Source organism: Ptychodera flava, chromosome 3, assembly GCF_041260155.1.
Source record: "Ptychodera flava strain L36383 chromosome 3, AS_Pfla_20210202, whole genome shotgun sequence".
NCBI classification, from domain to species: Eukaryota; Metazoa; Hemichordata; class Enteropneusta; family Ptychoderidae; genus Ptychodera; species Ptychodera flava.
The window spans coordinates 9,213,628-9,233,259 of record NC_091930.1 but is presented as its reverse complement, the minus strand read 5'-3'; the positions used below and the strand labels follow the sequence as shown (position 1 = coordinate 9,233,259).

Sequence of the window (19,632 nt, the reverse complement as noted above, 5' to 3'; positions counted from 1 at the left end):
TGCGGTGGTCGTCACACCCCACAAGCGTACTGTGTACCCTCGAAATACTCACCACTTTTATTTACACAATTCCCCCCTTACAACGCATTGTCAAAAGGCAACGGACTTGATCTATAAAACTGCATTACAAGATTTAGAGAATATACACATAAAAAATACTTGTGTGGACATCGTGGAGTTTCGACCGAGACTGAAGACAAAAGACCTTGACAACACCTCAGGCTGGTGACACAAGCGTCAATCAAAGGAATTTATTCTCTTATGTAACGAATAGATAGTAATTATATGCTAATCTTCGAAACACATATAATTGTTCATTCTCTCGTTGTCTGTTTTTGTTGTTGTCAGTTTATGCACAAAGGTAGATCTGATTCAAGTCAATGATTGTGTAAAATACGGTCCCTCCACAAAAGGAGGGACCGTGTGTAAAATAAAGCCATTTCAGTTCTTATAATGTTTTTGGTGGATCGCATTAATTGAAATGACTGCAATTGCGCATGCGTAGGGTGCATGCGTAGGGTGATCGGCAGTCTAATTTTCTCCAGGAATCTTGGCGAGATAACTCCCCTACATCGAGGCCAGAAAATAGCAGTCGCGATTATTCTACTGCATGATAGCATTCACTGAATTAGTTTTTATTCGCAGACTTGGACCAATTCTAAAGGTAAAAGAAAAACGAAAGTCCTCGCAGTACATGGCATCGCATCTGCTCAGGGCACGGGTTACTGTACGACTCTTCCTAGGATAGGCCTACTGCTTTCAACATCTTATGGTAAATTTATAATTATTTGAGCGGAAAATGCTTGCAAAGGTGACGAATAATAATACTGTTACTCTATCCGTTCACTTGGCATCTCATCCGTCATGGGTAGAATCAACCACAGTGGCACATCTAGTATCATATCGAACGTATTTTGGAACTTGAAGTTGAAGACTTTAAACTTGTGTCCAAACTTTACCCAACGAAACTGTAAACATTCGCTTTCAGACTCAAATATAAAAATCAAGGGTCACCTTGCCAAATTTCGTACTTGAGAAACAGATTACCTAATATAGTCCATACCGACATTTGGTACGATTCAAAATTGCCTCGATCCCTGTGTTCGACTGGATGGGAAAAGTTAACAAAGTTTGGACTTTCGATAGAAAGTGACGGTAAAAGACTGTATTTACCTCAAGAACTTCAAAATGAGTTAAGCTGCAGTCGAGTAAGTAGTGTAAAAACTTAAAAGTCCGAATATCTGTCACGATCTACCCCAATTGTATCCATGTACTACTTTTACCATATATAAACATTGTTTCAACGTTGTTGTCGTTAACTTTGCGAAGAGAACTCAACGAAGAGCACTCAACAGACTTGATGTTTCCATTTGGTTTGAGTTTGGCTCATGTCACGGTACAAAGGCATGTAAGGCCATCACCGTCGTTGTTAAATTGATCAAAAGTAGACCAGGCGTTTTGCAATCCCCGAATTTCAAATTACTTAGTATGCATTCGCACCTACTAGTCACTATTCCCTGCGTAGACTGGACCTCAGTGAGTCGCTTGGCTTTTCTCCGTCGGCAGCAGTTACAGGAGTGTCGACCATGCCGTTCACCGCACGATCAATGCAACAGTCTGTTGGGGTTTATAAATGGTTCAATTTGCTTTCAATTTACAGTCTGTTTTGAAGAATACGCGCCTCGGGGACAGATATTCTGACTCTCAAACGTTTAAAATTCTTTTCTGCTACACCACTTGTGGGGGCTCATTTTAATGCCCTCGGTGTAAGAAAACTTTTCATCGGCGTAGTTTTTTTTGGAAATTCGAAAATTTTATTTTTCTCCATAGGGTTAACACAGGGATGGCGGCCATTTTGAATTTTACATATCGGTAAATTTTAGATTATTTGTTTCTCCAGTTCCGAAATTCCACGTTGACCACCTACTTTTATTCTTGATTTTGAAAGAGAATGGTTAGAATATTCCTTGAGGAAAGTTTGAACAAAAGTTTAAGTCCTTCACTTTCGAGGCGCATACTACCTTAATATGCTCACAGGTCGGACTTGGGGCAAGTCTGCTGCAGCTAAAAATCGTATCTCTGATAGGTGCCTGCAGACATTAGAACTAAGTGCAATCTGTTTAGCGTTGAAGTCATGGAAACTACAGTGATTAGGGTCGGAGAAAAAACTATGTAAACCACTGAGTGCGTCATCCCGAGTTCACAAATCGCCTTGAATTATCGGCTACCATCTCCGAACCCGGATATTAGTGCTATATATAAAGGTAAACACATTTTACGGTGGTTCTAACCCCCGACCCTTTTGCGACTCTAGTAGAAGTTGTTGACAGAGAAAATTTTGATAAAACGTACAGTTTGGCTTCTGTTTTAATAGCGTTGATCGCGATTTTGGGTTTGTTACTATATATAGCTGCACATGCGCGACTTTCGGACAAATATGCTAAAATTCGGACAAATTTTGTCGTTGTATGCGCGGTTGTTGTTGCAGCTTTTAGTCTCAGTCATCAATTCATACGAATAAGTGTGACGCTAAATAGCCATTCTAACACTCGCAGGTTTTATTTTCGTCGTTCATGCGGAAAATGCGGACAAATGTTTATTTATGCATATTAATGAGAGAGAACAGTGACGTCATTTGCGATCAGCGCTATTGACCTGGAGGACGATAAAGTTTGATTTGTCGTTTCGACATCGTCCGCTCGCACGGGTACGTTAGCCTACTTCCAACTAACTACGTTTTCGGGAACTTCTAGAGACCTTGGCAAGCGAATATGTCGTTTCGATGACATGATGTAGAGTTCTTTTGCGAGTATTTCAGTGGGCCAAAATGCAAAATTGTCACGGTGACATATCCCCCCCCCATTTGACGGAATACTCTCCAAGACACACATGGATCCAAATGCCAAATCTGGGCTGTGTATCCATCCCAGACTCTGCAAATCACAAGTCTCAACCTTGATGATATTATTTTCTCGGTACTGTCAAATGTTATCGCTCCAGTATGGTTTATTTGGATGCGTGACCTCGACTCAACCTGTCTAAAACTATCAAAGATAAACACAAAATTACTTGATAAAACTTTTTCCCTTGCAACTCACATGTAGGGTTTATGTTTCTGATAACGATCAGCAGGGAAACAAACATATCGAGTTGAATGTCCTCAAATGTGCTTGCACTGTACTGAACAGACGTTGTTATCTATCAGGCGTGACACCCCCCGCGATAGTTCCCACAGGCCCAAACACAATTGATATGCATCTAGCGCAAGCGGTTGACACTATTCGAGTCCAGGTCAGAACCAGTTAAAAACAGTCGCCGAGCCGTATATATATACACCACATGCCTCGTTAGCCGTGAAGGCGATGTTTTGCGCTCTAAAATGTTGAAGCGTGCACGAGTGTTTCTGGAATCGAAGCGGAAGAAAATCAAAGATGTTATCTGTTTGTCTACGGCAGGTAATAGCCACCGTTTTATGTTCTATACCACCCATGCAGCCATGTTGTTGTTTTCGTTCTGTTGGTGTGTGTGTGTAGGCCAGGCTTCGATGGTTTCCCGTGCATGCAGTTGCATATGGTGTTTGTAATCGGGACATGTACTGTGAGTGTGAACGCGTTTCATATGTTCGTAAGCTGTAAGACGTGTTCCTATTTGATTTGTGTACTTTAAACGCCACAATAGCAGTTATATTTTACTAGAGATGTTTTTTGTTCGACCAACAAGGACCGATTTGCGTGATCCAGCCAGTTGACGATGAAAAGGTCAAGTGTTTTGACTATAAGGACACAGATTGTTTGTCACGCGCGCCAACTGAGGTCACAGAGATCAATGCTATCAACATGAACAACAATGCGCTGTTTAATTTAGCTGGCGAGTTGCAACCATGCAGGCACGACTATGTTGTTGTGTTGTTGTTGTTTTAACACTTCTTCGTCAACACTGTTGCGTTGCAGTAACAACATATTGCAGGCGGCGAAATAGCTCTCAACAAGGTTGTTTTAATAGATGATTATTTTTAGTTGTTTACCCAGGCCCAGATGCATACGTGCACTCAACCAGCTGATCTGCCCACGCACGAATGAATCGAATGCTGCTGCTAACTATAAAACCATATAGGCCCTACGCACGCAATAGTTTTAATTTTTAACTTCCTGGCGCTTCTTAACGCGTTTGTTTACCCAGATGTTAAAAGGCCGGTAGCTGTAACTTTTGATACCCCCCCCCCCGGTCCAATTTTTGCTTTTAATGTACAACAATACACGTTTTATATGTTCTACTCCCCAAAGCATGTTGAGATAGAGATTATTCAGCTTGTCAACTCAGCCTGGTCTGTGTGTCAGCTGCATTGTTATTTGTGACAGGTAAATTCTGGTTCGGACTAGAATATGTAAACACAATAACAGTGCATTATACACACATATACGCTGTGTTGACGAGTTTGAGTCATTTCGATATGCTTGGGAAAAGAACAATAAATTGCAATTGACATACAGAATAAAATAGCGAAAAAAATAACCATTCGATAAATTACAGATTCAGTACAACAGAAATTCCTTTCAGCTGAGAATATGTGCAACAGATTGCCCATGTCGGGACAAAAGACAATTGCTGATGACCCAGTTTGCCAAATTTTAAATTTCATTAAATTGAGGTTAAAAAGGGTTGAGGAAACGTAGGTTATTTTTCGAATGTTTACTTGTGTCTGTCGACAGTCTGTCTCTGTCTGTCTGCCTGTCTATCTGTCTGTCTGTCTTTCATGCAAAATAAGTTGAACACATTCAGATTTTATAGTGACAGGTCCCGACGCGTGCTTTAAATTATAGCGCGGTGGGTGTGTGTCAAGGTCACGATCACCACGCCCTGAACGCTATTATTGGGCCGTATATCAGTTGTAGCGTCACGGTCACACGCGTGACATTACATGTAATTGGATATAGGTAGTACCTGTAGACAAATTTGGACAAAAACTGTATTTTTTGTGCCAAGCCTGTGTCTGTGTTTTGTTTTTGGTTTTTTTCACCAACTCGAGTTCGCGGATCCTCTCATGATGTCACGTTAACAAATTGTCGGCGTCGTGTAATGAATCCACTGAGAACGTAGGCGCTATGTCAAAAGTTTCGGAGAAATTTTTATTTGTGCGTTTATTATTGGAACCCTGACCTCATTTGGATCAACACTAATGCCGTTTACGTCTCAGCAGGGTTATTGAAAAAAAAATCAGAGCAAAAGTTCCTACAATACTTTTGCAGCCACGATGATTTCAAGACAAAAAGACTTAATCGCAGCCCGGCTAAAAGTGTAAATTTTGGGAAATTGCATTTTTGCAAAATCGAAAAAATATAGTAAACGCAATAAAAACTTGCAATTCGACGTATGATCCAATGTCGCATATTGAAAATACAACACCACGTTTGTCCGTATTCTTGTTGCCGTTGAATTTTAATCTTTACTTTCTGTTCGGAAACGTATTTGTCAGCGTTTTCTTCCGAACACAAATTACCCAGCTAGCCAGCTGGCTAGCGAGCTGTCATGGACGTACCACATGCAGACTGTGGTACGCCACGGTCCATGATATTACATGGAGGCATGTAGTATTTTTTACATCCATGATGGAGGGTAGTACAATGAATAGCTGCATTCATACAGTACAGCGCGCAACGTTCCGTTTCCTTGGGCGTTTATATTCGGAACTGGGAAATATTTACTAAAAACCGTGAGCTAGCTATATACCTGCTAGCAGTGAGTCCATATCTGTGGTGTTTTCAGACGGGATTCCTGCCTTTTACGGGCTGGTTTTGACTTTTAGGTGACGATTTTTACCGCAGCCCGCGTAAAAGGCAGGAATCCCGTCTGAAAACACCACAGCTATGGACCCACAGCTAGCTACCTGCAGGATATCCGAACTTTTCAACATTGTGTTACTTTGCGTACATTTTTTGGATGAAAAACATGAGGAATGCAGTTTTTTCTGCACAGAGGACGTGCAAAATCTAAAGTTTCCGCCATTGCGCTGCTGTGCAAAAGGGGTCTAACTAGTCTAGTCATGGCAGTTGTGTTGACAATAGTTGTTGTCTCTGTTCAGTACTACCGGATATATGTCAATGACACCGGCTTATCAGAACACAATGTCAAGGCCGGTCGGTCGGTAACCTTTGTACAGGGTAAAGGCTGGCCCCCGGAGACTGGCCTTCTACGGCCGTGCGCATATGTGACTGACAAGCAAGCCACAACAACAACACCTCATACAAACATTGCGATATTTTTGCCGCACACTATTTCATTATTATACTTCACACTGTAAGGCTTCAATGCCAAGTTCAAACCGTCACAAGTTTAGTGACAACAACTTGTGGATCCTGTAAGGTCAAGGTGTGTATACTACAGGGCTACATCATGATTGGTTTATTAATTATTTAATTAACCTTATACCTCAGAGTTAGACGTTGTGTAGGCCTACCACAAGCCCTGAGTTTTTTCAATGAGTGCCTATAGCTACGCCCTCATTATCTTTTTACGGTATTTCGAAGCGTGGTATGGCTTGCAGCTCCTTTAAGGCCAAAAAAAAAAAAAAAAAAAAAAAAAAAATGTTCTGGTCAGGCCTTTCTTTAAAAAATGGTGCGGCGACGCGGCTTTTTTTTTTTTTTTTTTTTTTCCTCCTCAAGGGAGGGAGCAGGGTCATTAAAGCGCCAAAGCTTAGCGGCTAATTTGCATAATCATTTGCATATCATTAATTTATATTTGCATATGGATGTAAGCTTGCACATGCATCCACACATACATGTACACTCACACAAAATGCAATGGTAACACACAAGTGTGCAGTTTGAACATCATGGAAACTCTTTATTACACTTAAATAAATCATCACAGTATTGTAATTACAATTGCAATTAAAACAGAAGATTCAGATTGAAACTTTGAGAGCAAGAAATGGTTCGTCTGATTGGAGTTTCATTAATACATATAGGCCTATTGCTAATAAATTGTCAAAACTTGCCAACAAAGAGGAAAATTCACAAATTTAAGCTTTAAACAATTCAAATGCATTGAGTTTTATATGATTTTTGAACGACAAACACCGCGAATAATTTTTCATCACGGGGATAGATTTCAACCAGCGGCCCCCCCCCCCCCCCCCCCGCATAACTTCTACTTCCACTGAACATCGTCGTTCGATTCTTGATTTTAAAAATACCACCAAGATGATCACAAGACATGAACTAAGTACAACTAGAAACCCTCGAAAATCAGGTGTAAAATCTTTCAGAGAACGTGTCAGAGTGGAACCACACGCGACGCCAGGATCAATGTCAACACGTTATAAACCTGTCGACCAACATGGCCGCCGCCATATTGAAATTTATGCAATGTGAACTCGATCGCGATCGTGATCGTACGTCAGACAAAACTCATCGTTGTACAATCATAATCAACCTCACCAGTCAACTCTTGTTTCTTTTGCGGTCCATTTCGTTGATCAAAGCATGGGAATGTGATCAAAGGCCCTGCTAGTGCTACACCGCCTACCTCTGTGAACACTTGTCCGCGATGTACTGTCTTTGTTGGTCGTAATAGTCGTTCTGGAATGAAAATTTGTGAACAACCCAGCCGATTCTTCTATTGTTCTATTGTTTTAACGTTCCTCTCAACACTTCCGGACAACTTATCTGATGCATACCATACTTCACACCTTCCACTCTTTCACCAGGTTAAAAGTTGCAGTGAGCGCTTATGTGTAGACAATGCATGCATCAGCTGGTAGCTACGCAGAGCGTGTGAACTAAAGGATGGCGGGAATATTTTAAAGCGTAGCGGGAGAATCAAAGCGTGGCGGGGGGGGGGGGGGGGGAGGCGAAAGCGTAGCGGGACCGCTATGGCCTGGGGATAACACTGAGTTTTGTAGTTTTATCAATATAGTAACATTTAAAACTGTTCATGCAGTCACTGATCATGTGCCCCAAAGAATTTTCTTTCTCTTCAGCCGTTTTGGTTTGGTGTTATAGTAATCAGTATGTAGTTTGCCACAGCCGCCGGCCTCAAACCAGGAAAAAAAAGGGTGACGCGCTGTTGTTCAAGTGACGCGCGCGCTGACCAGAAACATTTCATTTTTTTTTTTTTGGCCTAATAGTCCGAAAGAAACACCACAGTAGCTTGTCTTTTTTACCTCCATATTAAGAAGGTATACGCTGGATACTGCATCTTGACTGAGAAGTGACAACGTAAAACGGGCAACCTCATGATTTATAATAAATAAATAAATTTATTAATCAATTAATTGGTTCTAAGATACGTGCTTGTAGAAACATCGAACAATTTTAAAGTTCTTTACAACATTTCAAAGGTCCAATATATCACGTGGGTGACTGGCCCATGTTTGAACCAAAGCTGCGTGGTCGTGAAACGACAGAGCAGGGTACGGTTCAGGCAAGACGGGGCTTGGGGATTCTGTACAGCTACCAAGGACCAACTCGGACGAGTATCGCAGGAGCCTTTGACCTGGAATAGGTGTTGCTACAACTTGCACAATATGAATCTGTCTGTCTCTGAGTAGAGTTTAATAGGCCACTTTTTTTTTTCAGTGTCGTATTTTTCCGATTTTTTAAGCATCTTTGTACTGAATGATGGATTTGGCCACACTGCGTAGTTTACCGAACAAACCGGGCACCTTTCAGTTGACCTTGAGAGCGGATCCTTTGCCCTCTTGTTGACCTTTCAGTGATTGAGCCCCCTAACGTAGTCATCATCAACAGACGGTTAATCTTCGTAGATGTGCGCACCTGTTTGCGCAATCAATTTTCATTCTGGAGCCTTCTGCACGTCATCACATCCTGGACGTAAACGCAAAACGACAACAAGAGCTGGGGAAAGCCTCGCACCATAACAGAAGCGTGGCTTTGAATCTCGAAAGCAAGTAGACAATATGACGGTAGGTTTTTCAGGATTATGTCACACTGTGCCTGTGCAGAGTTTAGTACGTTGATTGCTGTGGGACAAATACTCGCCAGTCGCAGTCTGACGATAACCGCCGCGCCGTGGGTATATGGAGCCTCATGTGAGGTGCGCGGGCTCCATCAGATTCTAAGCTTCGGCAGGTAATGGGGTACACTGTAGGCTTCTCTCGCACAGTGCACCAAATTGTGGCCTTTCGCATGACTGGCAGTGACCACAAGTCGAAAATTGGGAGAATGTGCGAGTAGAATAGGCCTTGGGCCCTCTGTGTTGTGGTCGTGTTTGTCGTTGTTTTTGAACCTTTGTTGGCTCCAGTGCAGTGTGACGTGCGTGCTGCATGCCTTTGCCACACATCGGGAATGCTGGAAAGGGGCCTTTACGTGACAAGTTAGACACTGTAGTTTAATTTAGTGTCGCCATGCATAGCACGCAGTGTGTGTACCAACCGAGTAACTCAATCTTGCAGTTGCAGTGTATCGCGGTTCGTTATGGATGGTGTAAGTTCAGCTGCACATGGTCTGTACCGCCCCACTCACTGTCTATATGCCTGACCCATCTCGAAGGTCTATGCCTGACCACAGTGTTTCATTCCAGGATGATACGATGCATGCTGATGAAAACATGGACGTATTTACTACCTCCATGATAATATTGACTTGGCAGTATGGGACATGTTTACCCTTCTGCCTGTTGATGACAGGTCTGTTACGCATTAATAACACATCTTTCATGGACAGTTTTCCGTACCATACCGTACCGTGCTGCACATTGTCATCCGGAATTGAGTGTAGATGCGGGCAGGGCATCGGATCGATATGGTTAGCCACGGAGGCAGTGCTACCTGAATGGTTTAGTGAGGTGAGAGCACTCAAATATGTCAGTGTATCAGTGTTTTATCGGTGGTACCATAATAACTCCAGTGCATGGTCTCCACCCCTGTGCCTGTTTATACGCCCATTTACCCACTTGCTACAATGCTATATGACAGTGACACAGTATTTGCGCTAACGTTGGTTTTTGAGGGATTAAGCATGAAGGACAGAAAGCTTGTGGAATTGACTGGAGACTAGCTTTTCATGTTATGACGATAGCAGTGCAGTGTGGCGGTTAATGGAGCCTGTACAACACAAAATTTCTAACTATTAAAATGGTATGAATAGACAGGCACTGAAGGTTGTTTGGAGAACGAAGATCGAAATACTCCCACTGTTGTGTTGTGATCCCATAACAACTGCAAATGAAAGCGATTGTTTTCAAAAGTTGTTGTCGTTGAACTACAAGTACAAGTACGGGCATGTGTACTTGTGACCTACAGGGTATTGTTTGGATGAAAAACGCCCCTTTTGGTCACAATTCATAGGGCATTAGAAGGGTTTCCCTCCACTGTCAATGGTCAATTGAAGCACCTTGGGCTTGATGAGCTCCAGTTATAGCAGTTGCCTTGAGTCACTACACCGACATCGCATTTAAAGACAGGGGGTTGGATCACCTAATCCGCAATATTTTTTATCCTTATAAATTTCCAGGAGGGACCGGGATGAAATTGAGATGCAGACGATTGCATATGCACAATGTATATACATGCCCTGTTTACTTAGCTCTGCGTGGCAGGGCTGTCTGTTACCCTCTATACAGCCTCCCCCATGTGGTGGGAGGCTGTATAACACAGGTAACACACAGCCCTGCTAGGCAGAGCTACTGTTTACTATAAATCTGTTGCTTTCTTTCTCTGTCTTCAATTCAAGGGTGAACTTCAAAGAGAGCCAGCCAGTAATGTCAACTGTTGATGATTTGTTTTTTCACTGTTTTTGATTGTGGTGTCAACCATAATTTCTTGTTCTTACTCCTCAAGGCAAGTTGATAGACACAGTATTCAGCTTGTACAGCCTGTACATGTGTAAACTGCATTGTTATTGTTGGCAAGTGAATCCTGGTCCAGACTAGAATTCAATTGTAAACAACAACAACAGTGCATTACGTAATATTGACAGCAAAATAGTAGATGTTTCAACATTCCTTTGGGAGAAGAATAAGAACATATTACAAAATAAAATAAAGATAATGAAAAAATCATCGAAAATAAGCATATTGGCCCTTTAAATATTTACTTAAGTTAGACACGACACTGGATATTTTTAGAAGCTCGGCACCAAGATAAAATTAATTTGTGTAAATTCTAATTGTTGCACTGAAATAATATAGAGCACACTTTCATCTTAATTTACCGCAGGCAACATTTTTTACGATCCACGGTTCTGGGACAAGGACTCCCCCACTCAATTATCAGATTTATGTAATATAAATATGATTTACTTGATGAAATATTCAATGGAAAACAAAAGAATGACAAACTGTTAATGGGCTGTTGACACATTTGCTAATGCGAGAACCAGGGATTGAGAAGGGTGCCTTTTTAAAATCGAATGACTCTCTCTGAAAGCAAGGGCTGCTGCCTTAACCCTGCTAGTCTCATTCGCAGTTATATATTCACATGTGTTATGCCCAAAGTTATTGCTGGCAACAGTAAATTCTGGTCCTGACTAGAATTAAGTTGTCCACAAAAGCAATTTGTGACTTGTACACAATGCATTCTCCTTGGTAAAGTTTGTAAACTTTGTATTCCAATGCACTCATAGGAAAAGAATGAAAGAAAAAATATACTGTACCTATGTTCAAGAACAGAAATCATGAAGACATTTGTAACAGTGTCTGCTGTTTTTCCTTTATCAACGTCAAACCAGTTTTCACATCAATTTGTCCTTAGAAGTTAGAAAATTACTGTTCAGTGTTCTCTTTAGCTTTGAAAAACAGAGAAGTGGCCAATCAACATCATTCAATATGTTTAATTTGCATATTCGTTTGTCATGGAGATTCATTCTTTTGTGCTGATACAAACAAATGGTATGGTGCTCAAAATACAGAGGGGCTGGCCTACCTCTCAAAATCTTCTCCTGGAGAACGCTGCTATTGACAAATAATTCGGCTACATATCATATGCAGAAATGTAGAAATGGACTTATCACAGCCCATGAGCAGTACTCTCCCTAAATGACAGCCTTATGTTTTTCTTCCGCCCCTCCCCCCTAATAAATCTCCAGAGTGTAGATTTTGTATATGGCCTTTTTATCATAATGCACAAACACAGATACCATGCATGAAACTTTAAAAGTAACCAATGACATCACTGCTCTATTGTGATTTTGATGGCAGTGACCTGTTATCCATAAGCTTGCCGATTTTTGAATATTATTAAAAATAAATGATAGTAACTAGAACGGAAATTGTTTCAGTAATCCATTGAGAGCTTTCAGCGCTCCTTGTAATCCGGAGATGATCATCTATACAAATCTTTCTGCTCAGTGGATATGATTGATCTATAATTCTACATACACTGTAAGTGACTTGTAAACTTGGATTGTTCATCAGGATTATTCCTCAAGATGAAGTGTTGTCGTCTGAAGTTGATCAATGCTGGGTGTTGCCTTACTGGTGGGTGATCTTTCCGTGTCTTCCCTGTAGCTCTGGGTGCAGCAATCATCATGTGTTTGTCTCGGCAACAGTTTCACTTTCATTGTGAATCTCTGGAAGTTGTTTGGCCCCGCCTCTGAGAGAGCCTTTATATCACTATTAGGAATTTGTGAATTGCCACGTAACATTTACAGGAAAACTTAACCATATAATTCTCTATCATGCGCTGCCACCCAGTATCAGTACGGATGTGTTGTTCTGGTACGTACATGTAGAGTCAGCTGAGTTGAGTGTCAGTAAGTACTGTATGTATGTTTGTAAAAACCTACTGATATCAAGATAAGGCTAAAAAAATGTCTTTTTGAGTTTACATTTTTGGAAAAAGAAATAACAACCAGATGTAATTGATGCTGTGTTTTCAGTCATCATTCTTTGCCCCAAGTTATTGTACAAGTCTTTGATAGGTTTTTCTTGATCTGTGCTTGAACCTTGGTTGGCGTCTGGATGGAATTCTGGAAGTATCATTGCACATTGTAACGGTTGTGTTTGAACTACCGTACGGTATTGAGGAAATGGAATTTGTAATATCAAAGTAATTGGCAATGGTTGTGTTTCACTGCCATATGTGAGGCATGGCACAGAATACTTGATATGTTTACATTATTTTGCAAACTGTATAGAGCTAATTTGAAAGCTTCCGTATTCTGTAACATACCAACAGGGAAATGTAGATACAGGGGTTTGCTAACGATGCTTACATATATGTCTATCTAAAACTGCAACTTTCGTGCTATAAGTAGTCTTGTATCTTACCATCCCGGAGTTCTGAGGCTCACACGATTGATTTGCATAGATGTAGCAATACATGTACTACCACGAGTGCTGCATACCGTACTGCCAAGATTTTACTTTTCCAGGTCGTATTTTCATCATAAAAATGAAACTATTTAGTCAAGAAGAAAAGGTAAATTGGTTTGTTTAAATAACAGTAATGGACAGTTGCCCTTGACAAATTTATCTCTGCTGGTAATCACTTGTTGAAAAGCAGCAATTCATATTGTTAATTTACTCAAGAGAGAAACAACGATAATTACCAAAGACTTAATTGAAATTTATAAATAATGGATTTAATTATTATTCTTTCAAATTGCGGAAGCACAGAGAAATTTAGGTACATGTTATTGTTAATGGGTTTCTTCCTATTTTCAAAGAAATTGATTTTGACTCAGTGTGAAGCGCAAAATGGATAATTTCATAGGGAGTAGAGTAGTTTTCAAATATTCAAATTATACTGGAATAGCCAGTCTTTTAATTTCTGTACAGACAGACTACTGTTGGCAATTGAGGATATGTGTCCTGCTTCCAGCCTACTATTCTGTAACTTTCTGCAGTGTAATTTAGAACTCTACGCTTTATTATATAATCCTGACGGTTGTAATGTCTTTCTAGGAGGAAGTTGATGCACTGCATATTAGATTTATAGTGTATTTGAAAGCACACGTTTTCATGACTAGGTGCTTTTACTACAAATCAATCGTGTTGTAATTTAAAAGTCCCTTATGAGCTGTGTAGTGTTTGATGTACTTCCATAAAGTTGATGCTGAAAGTAAAATGCACTCTCTTAATGTTTTAAACATCCTACCTTGAGTACTATTGTGTGTACTTACTGATGTCATGGTAGAGTTAATGCATTTCTTAGTCACGACAAGAATTCATTTTCCAATTATAATAATACTGCGTACTTTGTATTGTGGGCGATATAACATGTATAAAAATAGAACACATTGTAAATTAATAGATTAAAATATCAAAAATTGCAGCTCTTATCCTAATAATAAATACATGTACCTTTGGAGTTCGTTACAGTTTGTTATTTTCCAATATTGTGTATATAGTCATTATTCAGACCGTACTTCCAGAGAATCAAACAGCTAAATAAGCAAAGTTTACGGGTTCTTGTAGACTGTGTAACACTTAACAGTCTCAGGTTGTCGATACAGTCTCTTATCTCTGCCCTATGTCATGTGTGGCGATTCGCAAGTGTAAGGGCCTGGCTAAGAAAGCCCCAAGGCAAGTAAATGTGTGTGGCGACAATAGCTGTAACCTAATGATAAGATTTTCGTTTAATTTTGTACTAGAGTATTCTAAATATACTTGTATAACCTTTTGAAATGAGTGACAGGCCAACATACCCACTGTACAGTATATTCAGTGTACATTTGCCATTGCACTGAGCATACATGTGTGTGCCAGAGCGTGAGAAAGACCTGTGAGTTTGGAATTCCTGATTGTGTTAATAAGAACAGCTGGCTCACTCTGATATTTATAAACTGAACTATTTCTGTACTTGTTTCTGTTTTCTATTGCAGGAGCTGCCCTGACCATTTTGGTGATCATCTACTACCACAACGACTACATCGTGGGATACATCCCTCTGCGTGTATGCATCTGCCTGTATCTCCTGCTTGTTGTCTACATAGCGTTGCAGTTACTGATCCCGGCCAGTAACGAGAGCAACCTGACGGAGTGCCTATGCATACTGATGCTGACCGTGACCATGTCGGTGTTCGATATGTCGTCCATGCTGTTTGACAGCTCGGTGATGTCGCGCAAGGAGCCGAAGGTTCACCGATGGCTGAGGTGCCTGCAAGAGGGCCTCTTCTTCTCGTCGTTGAACGCTGCCGTGCCGTTTTCCTCCAACCTCAACTTCTGGGCTTTCTACCTCGTCACGCTGATAACGCTGCACTCTCTGCTGTCCAGCAACGAGGAGGAAGGCTTGTCGTACTTTTACGACGAAGATCACAGTTCTCAGCAGAACACGGGACGAAGCGGGGTGAAATATCCACTGGCTGCTGTGGTAGCCCTCATCAACTTTTACATCTTGAGCGACTCTACAATGCTTTGCAGTCTAAATTCATTGCTTTTAGCCACAATCTATTTTGTTCTGTCGGAGGGGCTGTTTGAAAGATACCTTGCGTGGATTTTAATGGCCTTGCAATCACCGTTTGTTTACGGCTGCGAAGAGACCATCAGTAAGTTGATTCACGCTAGCGTGGGTGTTCTCCTCAACTTCGTCCTGGCGGCATACCTCATCTACTTCAATGAAAAATTGTTCTGCGTGGCGTTGCTGTTCTTTTTCAACATCTACAAACCGGTCAAGTTGATCCACGAATCGCTGATCGCCCAGATTCGCCAGCACATCCGCCGAATGAATAATTTCCGCAGTGCCAGTGCGGAGGAACTCAAAAGATTTGACGACGTGTGCGCCATTTGCTTGACCTCTATGAAGAGTGCCGTGGTCACTGAGTGCTCGCACACGTTTCACCGGCATTGCTTGCAGAGGTGTCTGCTCGTGAACAATTGGTGCCCGCTCTGCAAACAGACCATCATCTTTCAAAGATAGCGGTGCGTGCCGGGTGAGGTTGATGTTTCCGAGGAAAAGGTTTCGCCCCCTTGCATCTATGTGTTCGTCTCCACATCATCTATCACAGTCATTGGGATACAAAGATGTTTGACGTAACACCGCTCAAACTCATGCAACTATCGTATTTCGTGCCGAAAGGAAATTGTACAAGGTGGACCTATTCACGAGGCAAGATCTCACCAGCTTTTACAAAATAGTTATTTAAAACAGAGTATATATAGATTTACATGGACACAGATTGTGTAAGAGAAAAAAAAACGAAAAAAAATCAGTACTTTTCCTAGGGAATATATGATTTTAAAGAATGATGACATCAGTTGAACTAAACCTTATTTGGACTGGGACGGACCTGTCCTGTTCTAAACCAATCAAAAACTAGCTTTCAGTATTTACATATTAAAAAGTAGACCAATCACCTTTATGGAATGGCTGACTTGTTCTTATACAGTAATATTACAGTATCATATATGTAGCCATAGGACAGTATGTTTGTTTGTTTCTACTTTGTTGTGTGCTACTATTTTCTGAGTAACATTAGTTTTGCATTTGATTGTGTTAATTAACAGTTTCCTAAGTTTTGCATACCTTGTTTTCTTGATCTCGCAAATCTTTACAATTTTTTTCTCAATCTACTACATGCGGGGGCTCATTTTAAAGCTCTTGGCGTAAAAAGAAAATATTTGCCAACCAAGTTTTTTGAAAGTAGAAAGTGTTATTTTTCCCCATAGAGTTAACTTCATCGCTCCATACCAGCACACATGGCGTGTGAAATGCTCAGAAGGCTGTTAGGTGTCATAGTGGGTCAAAGGGCACACAATGCTTTTTTGCACATGTACAGGCAGTGTTGACAATCTGAATACCAGCAGGTATTTTAATGTTCTTAATAAGTTACCAAACCAAACATGTTCATGATACACAGAAACAAAAAAAATCAGTCAACAATTTCCACCATGAGGGGTACCAAAGTGATCAGTTATTTTTTGTATCAGGTCCATATGTTACTGGAAATGCAAGTACAACTGGATGTATTCATGACCCCTAGGTGACCCCACATCCTCAATTCCTGAATATTTATTTCCTGTTACCTGCACTATCATTTCAGTTTCATGGAATCTTCTGTTACATTGAACCATGTATTCAATGTTATCTCAACTGCATTGTCACTGTATCACATTTTCATGCCCACCCTAAAAAATGTTGTAATTTTCTTGCTGGGAAGTATCTAAACTTATTTATCACTACATGTCATCAAAAAGTACTAGGAAGTAGGTCACCCGTTGGGGTCATGAAATATGGCTGATTTTCAGCACAAGAAGTCAGTGTTTTATTTGAAGTTGGTCGTCAGCGTTCCATCTATAATAAACATTTATTGAGTCACTGTATGAATTTTTAAAATTTCTCTCTGTTACTGCTACACCAAGACATGTAATATGTAATATTTACTAATGTCAGTGCAAACCTTTTTGAGTCTGTGATTTGTCAGTGTTGGTTTGAGGGCGTACATCACTGGCATTTGGTGACAAAAGAATAGCCTAATTAGTATTGGGTCAGCTCAGGTCTCATGCACTTGAGTTTTCTCATCATGCATAAATTAACATTGATAATCAGGTCAGTGACCTTCTACATTGTAATCATGGATTTCAGTGAGGTGAAAACAATGAAGGGTAGAGTTCACAGGTTATTTGCATTGTGTTGTCAACTTCTTCATAACCAGGGAATTAAAGTCAACCCCAACATCCCCTTCCTCCCTAACCCCCTGTAGCCTGTACAAATGTTATAGTCCCACCATTGTAGAGAATTGGATCATACCAAAACCATATAATCCACAGGTAACATTCAACTGTCAGGAGTGATGATGTGTGCATCTTCAAAACGAACCTGTTAAATTACTTCATGACTATCTACCTTTTTATCAATGGTATTGATTTTATGACAAAAATTCTGCTCTGATAGATCTTTTCATTGAAAATAGTGATATTGATATATTCATAAACATTGCAGTCTCGTCTCATAGAAAAAAAGCATCTTGTGTGACTCTAATTCTGACCCCAATCAGACTAGGCTTCTTTAACTTTTTGCATCTCTGAACTGACAAGAACTCACAAATTTCACTGTTCAAATGCAACATAGACTGCAGTTTTCTATTGTTTTGAGCTTCTTTTTCGTGACCTTATTCAAAACCTTGAAGGATAAAATGAAAAATTTACATGAAAATCTGCGACTTAAAAGAACGTTCGCTTTGTTACATTGTTGTTGTTTTGTTATTTAGTGTATGTAGCTGAACACTTTTTCAAATTATTCAATGCCACGCAAACCATTGCGTTTTAATTAATCCTTTTTTTTCTTGGTAGTGTAGACAGGCATGTTGGGACCCTGGTATTGTCCAAAGATTCTTTGAATTGTTTGATGTGTGGACTAAGATAGATAACACAAGTGTATGTTTAAGATGTTTCTTTATGGTTAATCCCACATCTTCAGAAGATATACCATCTTCATAGATGCCAGAACTTCAGCAACAAAACCCAAGAGAAAGACAGAAAAACAGGTTTACTTACCCTACTTCTGATAGTAGAATTTTGTACCTGTTGCAAATCAGTGCAGTAACTGTCATCGGTGTAAACATTGATGTGATTTTTTGAACCCTCTTTGCAGCAGAAAAATAAGTGATGTTTCCTGAGTTTAGAAATGAAAATATTCAATGAAATGCCCAAGCTGAACATAACAGATGCTAGAAAACTTGCAAAAGGCAAATATACGCTGGCTACTTTACTTTTATATAACCATTCTTCTCAATTCCCTGTAAAAAATGTCTCCATCGATAACTGTGGATTTGGGTCAAACCATGGTGGTGAAAGGATTGAAGCTGTTCACCCCTGAGAAATTTGGTATGACCCTATTGTTTGCACAGCAAAGCTGGACTGCTGAATGTTGAAAGAGGAGTGAGAGCATTGTAATCTTGTAAAACAATAGAAATTTTACATGAATATTTTATCGCCAATTTCCTTCACTCACTCACTCAGTATATTTTCAATAAAAACTTCTATTTTTTAAAAATCTTATGAAAAGAAAAAGCAAAAATATATTTTGATGAAAGTGTAAAGCGACAAGTGTAATATTTAAATCAAAAATATCAGTCTGAATACAAGGGATGTCCCACCACTGCCAGCTAACTTTTTTTATCAATTTTCTTGTTTGCCTTTTCAAACACAATGGTGTACACAATGTGTTCTTAAATTCTTTCCTGATGATTTTTTTCCTGTACTTGTTTTTGTACTTCAGACTGAGCATGGTGAATTGGTTGGTTAAATCAGCCGAACCAGTCGCTAATTTGGTGGCAATGCATTTTCTTACAGTGAAAAGTTTTTACATGTTCATCAGCAAACTATTTGAAGTTGTCTTTCGTTTTCAGTAAATGTAATATTGAAAGCCGCAAAACAAAATATAAATACAAATAAACGTTTAAGAAGTATCATGGTGTATCTCTCTCATTGTCAACACTTCTATGATCAGTCATACCGCACATAATGAATAACTCGACAGCCCAACATTGAGTGCGGGTCGGGTTGTTGATCCCTTGGGGTGGTCAAAAAGCAAACGTGCATGTTTTTCACATTCAAAAACTCGAAAGGTTTACCATGATTTTGCATGGCATAAGTATTTTTTTTCTTCCATAAACATCTGAACCTTTTAAGGCTCACATTGGTTCATGTGAATAAGCGTATTTTTAATGCACCACGATTGCTTATTTTTTAAAAAACAGTTTTTGCTTTTAAAACTTTGATCCCGTGCTAACC

General features: G+C 40.1%; 1 protein-coding gene across 1 annotated transcript; it reads left to right on the top strand.

The window, feature by feature from the left end:
• The first annotated feature begins 3,224 nt into the window (after positions 1 to 3,224).
• Positions 3,225 to 19,307, top strand: LOC139129497 (uncharacterized). Its single transcript, XM_070695130.1, has 2 exons — positions 3,225 to 3,455; positions 14,784 to 19,307. The coding sequence occupies exons 1-2, from the start codon at positions 3,380 to 3,382 to the stop codon at positions 15,815 to 15,817; spliced, it is 1,110 nt and encodes a 369-aa protein (XP_070551231.1). The 5' UTR covers positions 3,225 to 3,379; the 3' UTR covers positions 15,818 to 19,307.
• The last annotated feature ends 325 nt before the right edge of the window (positions 19,308 to 19,632 follow it).